This window comes from Microtus ochrogaster, chromosome 6 (genome assembly GCF_000317375.1).
Source record: "Microtus ochrogaster isolate Prairie Vole_2 chromosome 6, MicOch1.0, whole genome shotgun sequence".
Lineage (NCBI taxonomy): Eukaryota > Metazoa > Chordata > Mammalia > Rodentia > Cricetidae > Microtus > Microtus ochrogaster.
The window spans coordinates 64,949,412-64,960,149 of NC_022013.1; the positions used below are offsets into that span (position 1 = coordinate 64,949,412).

At 44.2% G+C, this 10,738-nt stretch overlaps 1 protein-coding gene across 1 annotated transcript in view; it reads right to left on the reverse strand.

Annotated features, from left to right (window-relative positions):
- Positions 1-6: 6 nt before the first annotated feature.
- Eaf1 (ELL associated factor 1) overlaps positions 7-10,738 on the reverse strand; it is a 15,876-nt gene continuing 5,144 nt past the window's right edge. Inside the window, exons 3-6 of the mRNA XM_005348718.3 lie at positions 10,087-10,223; positions 7,505-7,695; positions 4,521-4,754; positions 7-2,440 (exon numbers count right to left, since the gene is read on the reverse strand). Of these exons, the coding sequence (XP_005348775.1) occupies positions 2,394-2,440; positions 4,521-4,754; positions 7,505-7,695; positions 10,087-10,223 (609 nt within the window). The 3' untranslated portion in view covers positions 7-2,393. The remainder of the gene's footprint in view (positions 2,441-4,520; positions 4,755-7,504; positions 7,696-10,086; positions 10,224-10,738) is intronic.

The window sequence follows — 10,738 nt, forward strand, 5'->3', positions numbered from 1 at the left end:
AGAATACAGTTTCTGTGTAATTATTTCCGGGTATAAAGCTACACTGGAATGTTTCCCCTATGCTTATTCTCAATCCTTAACTAGTTAGTTCTCTCAGCCTCCTGCCCTCTAAGCTAGGAGCACACGCATGTCTACTTCTTTACTTTTGAGGTGCTCAAACCAACCAGAAACCAGGTAGGAGAAAGGCAATTTGTATGCACATTAGGACATACCCCATAGGTGGGAAGACCTGAAGAGTTGGTGAAGATGGTACCTGAGGAGTCTGGAGAAGGTTGAGTGGGTAAAGAGGAGGGAACAGCAAAGGCACAGAGACAGGAAGGAAGTCACTCAGTTGGCACAAGGATACCCCTGAGAAGTCATCATTGTCATCATCAATGTAAGAGGCAAGAGTCTGGATTTTCAAAAATGGTTTTTGTTGGTTTTTTTGTTGGTTTTTGTTTTGCTTTTTACTAAGGAAGGGAAAGGAGATGGGAGCACTGAAGGACTGTGCAGAGAGCACAAACTGGAGCCAACAAAAGCATGTGGTGCTGGGTAGGCCGGGTGACAGGGAATCTGACTGACCAAGCCCAGTGCCACATGCAGGCACTTCCTATAGAAACAGTCACTGGCCAGTATGCCCACACACAGTTCTGTCTACAGAAACCAAGGCTTTGGAGAAGGGCAGAGCAAGGGGAGACCTACATCGCATTTTTAGTTCAAGTTCCTGGAACCTGCCCTAGTGTAAGCAGGCAAAGAACAGTAAGACAATTCAATTCCCAGATCCAGGGACAATTCAAGCCACCCAATCATAACCTGTACCTTCCCTGAGCTGCCATTACCAAAGAATTATAAAGCAATTATCAGCTTGCTATAAGGAGGTTCCCACCTGCCATGGAGATTCACCAAGCATCGCCCCAGAGGCTGAGATCCCAGCACAAGGTACTTGGGCAGAATGGTGTACATGTGCTGCTGGGCAATGGCTTCTATCCTACCTCAGCTCACTGCAATCTGCGGATCAAACAGTTAGGATCGTACCTATATGAGTCTAACCTAAGTCCCACCATGGACCATTCATTTCCTTCTAGGTCCAGAACACCTCCCTCCACTAGCTCAGGAGAAAGGCTTATGTGAGTGGAGGAAAACCCAAGGGAAAAAGAACATTAGTATTATCTGAAAGACAGGAATTTCCTAGGATATATTCATTCTAAATACATCTACTGTGAGATGGGTGGCAACGTACAAGTCACCACACACTTCCTCAGTGTGGAACATTGACTCGTGACCAGTTTCCAGCAAGAACAGTTATTTGGAAATGGCACATTGCAAAAGGCAATCTTTTGATTCTCTTCTATGAAAATACCAATTGGTCTGGGAGTCAGGCTCAAAAGCATAGAGAGCTCATGAAGAGTGTTTCATACGGCAGAACTCCTATCTGGACTCTGGAGGCTTGCAGCTGGCCAGTCTGCTCAGAGGGTTCCCCACTATACCCCTCCTTGATCCCTATCCTCCGCTAACAGCCACGGGATTAAGAATACCTGAGGATGGATCCATGTGAACCCAGAAGTCTCAGATGAGCTGAGGATGTGCGTCAGCGTGGCAGCTGCTGCTCACTCCACCTCACATACACGGGGATTGCCTGAGTCTGAATCCGAGCTGAATGGCAGCAACGCTTTTGTCTTTTGGAATCTGACAGAAACGTCTGTGCAGAAAAGTCTGACGCCAGCAAGTGTAATTCAAAGAAGTAGCGAGCAAGCGTACACCTAAGACAGGTGACTGGACATTCCCTGCAGTGTGCTTTCCTTTCCTAGCTGCGCTGGGTCGAGCAACTGGATTTCCAGCACACATACCCACAACCACACACCCACACACACACACTAACTGACCCAAAGACTCTGCCAAGGTCTACTTCTATGGTCTTGTCAAACTGGGTCACACAAAACTTCCTTACCACTTCATGTCAAAGATGGAAAGTGGTCTTAACATATTTCTATGACACAGTTTGAGGATCTCCTTTCTTTCCATAACCCTCAAAGACTTTTATTTTACTGGTACAGACTGCCTGGCCAAACTGATGGCTGCTGAATTACTGGCCTGGTGAGGACAGGGCCCTTGAGGGCCCGAGATCAGGGTGCAATGGTCTGTTTTTCGTTAACAATGTCAACCACGTGGAAACAGAATTCCATTCATTCTCCTAGAGATCTACTTAAACTCTGAAACAAGAGATCGTTCAAGAATTACGTGAGAAAATCACCCACCACCACCAAGTCAAAAACTGAGTGTCTGCATGCTCCCAGGCCTTAACTCCTCCTACAGGCCCTGCTGTGCAACATCCTCCTGTGGCGTGGAATCCTGGCAGAAGTCGCTGGGTCTTGCAGCATGTCCATGTACCGGAAGCAGATTTCAAAAGCCTGGAGCTAGTCATCACTGTCACTGCCAGACTCACTTAACTGCAAGTCATTTCCTACGAAAGAAAGCAAAATGAAGCTAAGAGCATAGCAGTTAATAACTTTTCTGGCTCTGGCTCCTCTGCCTTCTTCACTTCCCTCTGCTCTGCCTAGAGTGTAGCTCTTTACACTTTAATATGCTTATGTTTCTCCTTCACTTAAAACATCAAGACTTCTTTAAAATTCTTTGGCTGGCTGCTCAGCTATCACATAATACTAAAAGTTTCCAAATCGGGACTGGAGAGATGGTTCAACAGTTAAGAGCACTTGTTGCTCTTGCAGAGGACCCAGGTTTGATTCCTGATACCCAAATGGTGGCTCACAACTACCTACAGCTCCAGTTCCAAGGGCATCAAACATGCACATAGCATAACACATACAAGCAGGCAAAACATATACACAAAATAAAAAGAATAAATCTAATTTAAAAACAAAATAAATACCAAAAAAACTTTGTTAATCCAATTTATAAGGCAGGAAAACCAATCTGGCTCACTGAAAAGGCTGGAGCAGTCAATATTCTAAAAGAAACACTCTTTTTAGGATGTGCAAAGCAGTTTGGTACTGCTTATTAGTACTGAGAAGGAGCAGCAAGACGGTTTTAAATGTGCTAAGAAAATAGAAATAACACACAGCATCTGGCAGACTCGTTCACATTAAGTTGCTTTATAATTATTTTATTTTATGTATATGAGTGTTTGGCCAGCATTCATGTCTATATACCATGTGGGTACCTGGTACCCTTGGAGGTCAGAAGAGGGCATTGGATCCCCTGGAACTGGAGCTATAGGTGGTTGTGAACTAGCATGTGTATGCCAGGAATCAAACCCAGGTTGTCTGCAAGAACAAGTGCGCTTAACCCTAAGCTACCTTAGCAGCTTCATGAAATTGTTTTAGGAAAAACTAAGAGCCAGGTGTGGTGGTTCATGCCCATAATCCCAGTACCAAGGAGGCTGTAGCAGGAAGACCACGAATCCAAGCCCCACAACCCCAGTACCAAGGAGGCTCTGGCAGGAAGATCAAATTAAATTCAACCTCCCTAACTCCCCACCCACCTTTCAAAAATGTTAAGTAAACAACATGTTTCCATTATGGAAGCTGAGAGCCATAGCATGCTAATCCAGTGTCACCTCTGCCTACCTCTGACCAGGATATTTCTATTTCTTTAAGAGAAAGCTCCAGATTCTTAGATGATATGTAGGTATCTAGAATTCAAAAGGACTCAATACTTCAAGTTCACATAACAGAAATGTATATAAAAGAACTTTAGCTGACAGCAGTTGAATGAAAGTGAACGTCCATATTTCTTAAATTTAAATCAGCTTTTTCTGTCTCTGGACTCAGCACCCTTGCAGAGGGTCATCCCTAAGGACTTCCTTTTTTGGCTGTGTGAGGACAGACTTTTTACCTGGACCTCAACTTACACAGACGACAGGGCACACCAACCAGGCAAAATGCTGAGGTGTTTTAGGTGAAGGCCAGACACTACACACCCAACAAGGCCTGCAGAAAGGAACTACCCATCCTGGAATGTCCACAGTGTTGAAACTAATGTCTGCTTGGGCCACATTGCAGGGTTAATCAGGTCTACATCCCACCTCTGCTGCTAGGCCTTCTAACTTCATCATGCAAGGTTCCAAAAAGGGAGTGAGTGAAGGAGGGAGGGAGGGAGGGAGGGAGGGAGAGAGAGAGAGAGAACACAGAATCGCCCCACTCTGAAACAAAGCTTTTTTTATGGCTTTTCTGTTACCTTATCAACTGCTGGAAATATACCCAAGCATGACAATATCCTGTCTTTTCTCTTGCCAAAGGCTACCTAATAGAGGTAATGGGTTAACTTTTAAAAGCCAGCTGTAGGCAGACCATATCTTAAACCTGGTGTATGGAAAACCAAAGAGCGTACAATCAAGTTTAAGCATTTTGTAGAAGTCACAGCCACAAGTAAAGGGTAAAAAGAAAGAAAAGATTGTGAATTTGGGGTCCTTGTCAAGAACCTTCCCTATGCCCTAAATGCCTATAAATATAGGTTCTGGCACAGGGCAACAGAAGCTGCATACGGTGTGCCCTGTTTCAGCCACTAAAGGAGGACACACTTACTGAGCGTATTCATCAGCTGAGAGCTTCCTTGGGGCCGGCTGGTTCCATTGGCCACTGTGGGCCTGCTGTTGTAGGACTGCTGGTGTGAAGGCTGGGGAGGAGAGGCTGGGCCGTTGTCCTCTCCTCCGCTGCTGGAGCTGTCGTCATCACTCCCAGAGGAGCTCTCAGAGTCAGAGGAACTGCTCCCACTGCTGCTGCTCATCTGCTCGATGATGTCGACCTCAGCCCGCAGCTCTGCAACGACACCAGGGCATCAGTACAGCCCCGCTCAGAGATGACAGGAAGTGTCTAGGAATAGTGAGCTGACAAGACCAACTGCAGAGAGGGACTTCAATCTTCCGTTTCTGGAGTACAACACAATGAACCTCCAAACTGACAATACCTACTCCATTTCAGGGCTGATGGGAACACTGAATTCATCAAAATGAACAAAAGGCAGAGCTGCTACAGAATGTCTCTTCTGTGTAAGGCACATCAGGGTTATTACTCCCTTAAATACAGACCCTGATTTGGGTGTGGTGTGTGCCCATAGCCAGTGGAATCAGGAGAGCTTGAGTTTGGGACCAGCCTGGGCTACAGAGCAAGACCTTTTCCACAGACAAGCAGACAAATGGGAGTTATATTCTAAAACTCCAGCTGAGAGAGAAGAAAGAAAAACACTTATCAAGCAGTGGCAAGTCAGAGGGCTTGTTTTAGATCCTATCTCAGTTTCTCTTTCTGTCACTGTGACATAAGCAAGGATTTATTCCAGCTCCCAGCTATCAGTGAAGTCACAATGCAGGAGCCTGAGGCACTGAGTCACTCTGCACCCAGTCACATGTAGAGAGCAACAGAAGCCTGTGTTTGCTCACTTTCTCTTCTTCCTCTATAGTCGGGGATCCGATGGTGCCTGGTGCCAGGTGTTCCTACCTCTATTTAATCTAGACAATCCCCCAGGGCCATGCCCAGAGGCTAAATAACCCCTCACCGGAGTGCCTAGAGGCTTGTCCCTAAGTGGTTTATTTCAGAGCCTGACAACTTGACAGTTAACACTAAACATCACAACTGCTCACTAGGAGTGAGGCCCATGTCAATGGATTTCCTCAGCCACTAAGGAAAGGAGACAACTGGCTAGCCTGTGTGAGCCTGAGTCCTTTCTGACTCCCATGGACACCTGTAAGGAAGACCCTGGCAAGGGGGCATGGTGTGGGACAATTCTACATTCTGTCAATTATGTTTTAAATAAATGTTCATTGGCCAGTAGCCAGGCAGAAAGTATAGGCAGGGCAACCAGACAGGAAGTAGAGACAAGGCAATGAGAACGGAGTATTCCAGGAAGAAGGGAACTCTCTCCCCAGTCCTGTCCAGACACTGAAGAAGCAGGATGTGACCTGCCCCCCCTGAAAAAGGTATCGATCCATGTGACTAACATAGATAAGAATAATGGGTTAATATAAATTATAAGAGCTAATACGAAGCCTGAGCTAATGGGCCAATCAGTTTTATCATTAATATAGACTTCTGTGTATTTTTTGGGGGATTTACCGGCTGTGGGAACTGGGCAGGACAGAAACCCCAACAAGGAGGCCCTCATGTTACAGAATGGTGCCCAACGTGTGGACAGCTACATCCACATAAAGCCTGAAATAGCCTGGGAAGTAATTCTAGAACAAAATAACAGCATTACGCATGGTTTCTTGGTAGCAGCAATTTCTCAGATCTGCTCTGCTTGCTAGAGGCAAGCAAGGGCTCTCATCTAAGAGAGGCTTCCTGACTCAGCTTTAGCTGTAAAGCCTTGCAGCTCTTTTAAGAGGTCCTGCCAAGAAGCACTTAAATAGTGTTGATAAAAAGCTGACAGCATACTTTTCGGTTTTCAGCTGTAGCAGGAAAAAAAAAGCTGTGCCATTTTAAAATGCTAGCTTTCTGGGCTGTCCTGTCAGGGCAAACTCTCTTTCAGGCAGGCGGTCTGACTACAGAGCATTTGAGTGTGGTTTGTGGGCATACTGTTGCAGCTTACTTGCTGGCAGGGACCTTGAAATGCCATAGAGTTGTGACAATAAACATGGCTCCCGCCCGGTACCTCAGCCATGAGGCTGGAATCTCATAAAGCTAAGGAATGGGGTGGATTCAGCCATCAAAGCCACAGCTTTAATCCTACCCATATTGCTTCGTAAATTAAAGACTTGTGCAGTCAGAAAAAGAGAGATATACAGTAAGGAGATTCAAAGAAAAAAATCTCTAAATGTTTTACTGTATGTTAAAAATATATGCTGGCTTGGGAGAGAAAAGAAAAAGGATAAAGTCCTTAAAATAAAAAAGGAAGAGAATAGTTGAGTGTGGTGGTACACACCATTAATCCCAACACTTGGAAGGCAGAGCGAGACAGACCTCTATAAATTCAAGGTGTGGTGGCACATGCCTTTAATCTCAATGCCTGGGAGGCAGAGGCAGACAGATCTCTGTGAGTTTAAGGTGTGGTAACACACACCTTTAATCCCAACACTTGGGAGGCAGTGGCAGGTGGATCCCTGTGAGTTCAAAGATAGCCTGGTCTACAGAGGGAGTTCCAGGACAGCCAAAGATATAGAAAGAACCTGTCTCAAAAAGTAAAAGTAACAATAAAAGAAATAGATGTTAAAGTAATGTCACATAAAGGTGGAAAATACACAGAGAATCTGGATACTGTATGTTATATTTGCGTACATTAGTATGTGAGCTCAGAGAGCTCAGAATCTATACACTGAGAATATTCTTTCCAGAAGTCTAAAGCCCTGGATAGCTCTGGCTGATAGTAGTGCTTACTTAACCCCTAAGCCTCTAAGAATGCTGCCAAGACAATCCCACTCAACCCGAACTCATTCTTGTCAAATGATGCATGGGAAAATGTAAGCCCTCAGCAGCTCCAGAGCCAGGAGCTCTGGTGACACATCTATAAGGTAGTATGAACTCTGTGAGCTTCTTGAGAACCCTGTGCCTGACTGCATGCACTAGCCCAGCGCTCTTACCTCTTTTGATATCATCCAGCTGGGGCTCAGGTGAGGGCGTGTCCTTTAAGGGAGACGTTTTGGGTCCAGCTGGAGGCTTCGTTGGGGCTCGGAATGGTATGGGTGGTGGAGGAGGTGGTGGCTGTGATGGCTGTGGGGGACGAGCAGGCTGTTGTTCCATTCGGGCTTGGATTTTACTGCTCCCCTCGGCTCTGAAATAGACATTAAATCAAGAGGCAAAATAGTTTCTCTCCCGATGACCAAGCACACAGGCAGTGTCTGCAGAACCAGTGTTCTTTCCGGGTGACTATAAATCTGATCTTTATGACTTCATGAAAAAGCACTCAACATCCACATGTGTACTACATCCTAGAACTGTACTAAGCATCAGAAATTCAAAATAATGAAATGACCCTCTGCTTCCAAGGAGCATACTTTTTTTTCCTTTCTGAGTCAGGGTCTAACTGTACTCTGGGACAGTCTCAGCCTTCCAAGAGCTGAGATTATAGATGTGCCACATCCAATATAAGTTCAGCAAGGAGATAAAACACAGATATAGTGTGATTAAATGTGTTTATAAGAAAATATCACAATATGACTTAAATTCAATATACAGTTGTAATAATAAATAAAGTTTCTGAATAAACTAGATTTTGAAATGTTGGCAGCTTGAAAATTTTCCATTATTTCCATTATCTACTTCCAAGTGAGAAATTTTACTCATTAATAATTCCTCCTGATCCTCTCATACATGCTGTGACTGTTTGTGGGAGCCCGGTGTATGTGGGACTCCTAACAGTGGAGTGGGGGTGTCTCCAACTCTTTTGCTTGCCCTTGGAGCTCTTTTCCTCCTACTGGGTTGCCTCATCCAGCCTGGATTAAGAGGGTTTGGCCTAGTCTTATTGCACCTTGGTATGCTATGTTCTGTAGATACCACTGGGAGGCCTGCTCTTTTCTGAAGGGAAATGGAGGCACAGTAGACCTGGTCGGGGGAAAGCTGGGAGAAACTGCAGTTGAGATGTATTGTTGAGAGAAGAATTAAAAAAGAGAGAAATCAAAATGCTCAGAAATGACTAGATGAAAAAAGATATACTGTTCAATAACCAATAAAAGGTGTCTGTATACTAAAAAAATAATAATTTCTTCTGCAAATGAAATAGCCCAGTGCTTCTCAACTTTAGCATCTACACAAATCCCCTGAGATCTCTGCAGGTTCTGACCTAGTAGGTCTTGCTATTCTGAGAGTATAACAAGTACCCAGGAGGATGCTGCTAGTTCCCAGACCACAGAGTAGAAAGGGAACAGAGCACCACTGGTAGCACAGGAACAGCAGGTTTACCGTAGGCCTTGATACAAGACAAAGGGGCAGGACAGAAACAGGCACTACAGCCTCATCCCCTAGGGTGAGGTCTCAGCTCTAACAGTCAAATTAGGTAAATCACAACTTCTGCAAAGCCCAGGCGCATCCCCTGCCTCAAAGAAACAATAATCTAGAAATTACTGGTAAAGACTAGGTACCACACCTAAAACATCCGGCGTATGGCCCATGATAATCTCAATGAGTGGGAGCTTTTCCTTTTCTGGTAAAATGAGTGAAAGAAAACTGGCTCAGGGAAGCAGAAACAGACATCAGGCTGCAATAGCTCTCAAAACGTAATTAGCGGACTTGTGATTTAGCTCAGTGGTAAGAGCACTTGCCTACCATGTGCAAAGCTCTGGATCTGATGCCCAGTACCCCATCCCACCCCCACAGAACCCATAATCACTATCTTACAATGAATACTCTAGTCCAGGGTCTTTATATAATAAATTGATGTCCAGACAAACTCTAATGTTGAATGACCTACTAAGAAAGTTCACTATTTAAAAAATTAAGAAACATTTTGTTTTATTTTAAATTTTTTAAGTTATATTTCTATCCGTGTGGGTCCTGAGGACTCATCTCAGGTCATCAGAGTTGGTGGCTAACATCTTTACCCACTAAGCAATCTTGTAAGCCCATGTTCTGTCGCTATTGTTGTTGTCTTGAGACAAGGTCTTATGTAACTAAGACTAGCCTCAAACTCACTATGTAGCTGCTAATAGCCGTGGCTTCTTCATCCTGCTGCCTGCAACTCTCAAATGCTAGGCTTACAAGTGTGACCCCCATAGTCGGTTAGCAAGGGTTTATCTGACAATATAATCACCTCAAAACATCCCAGTTTATAAGCAACAATTCACTCTAAAAAGGTTATGCAATTGTTATTTTGTAATTTTAAGTATATAGGTATAAATCCAATTCCCTACTCGATAGTATAAGAGCAATTATGAGAGTGACAAAATTGACTCAATTATAAGTACCTTGTTTTCCCCAATGACTTCATGTTTCAGCTCTTAAATGTGTTATTTACTGCATTTGAGGGAAATGTGCATTTCTGTCTGAGACAGAAGTAGCTAACATTACTGATGGGATACTATGAACAAGCAGATGTTGGCACCTTTATAAAATTGGACTAAATACCAAAGATTTAGAAACGTTTAAGGATATCCTTCAGGACAGCACCTGCTGGCACACATGATCCCCACAGTGCAAGAGAAAGGGAGGGCACAGAAGTCAGCCATACCTCGTCTTCTTGACCTGAATGCTGCTGCTGAGCTTCTCCAGCACATACTCTCCGGTGTCATGATTGATAATGAGCACACAATCTTTCTGATAAGGCCGTTTGTTCCCTTTGAACACGGTCATTGGTGGTGTGGACCCCTGTTTGCCACAAAAGTATAAACACACCAGTTATGAACAGCCACCTTTACAAAGGACACTGCCTCATCCACCTTTCATTAGAGCTACTCAAAAAGAACAAATGGCAGCCAGGCGTGGTAGCACAGGCCTTTAATCCCAGCACTAGGCGGGGGAGGCTGAGGCAGGGGGATCTCTGTGAGTTTAAGGCCAGAGTGGTCTACAAAGCAAGTTCCAGAACAGCCAGGGCTGTTAAAACAGAGAAACCCTGTCTTGGAAATAAATAATAAATAAATAAATAGATAGATAGATAGATAGATAGATAGATAGATAGATAGATAGAAGCTCCTTTAATAAAAAATAAAAGAAAGAAAAAGAACAAATGACCAGTCTCTGTTGAGGCAAAAGGAACAATTAGAACCTAGCAAGCACCTCATTTTAGGTAATCACGAATGTATTATAAAAGTTTTAGGTTATAAGGCACTTTTTTTTTTTTTTTTTTTTTGGTTTTTCGAGACAGGGTTTCTCTGTGGTTTTGG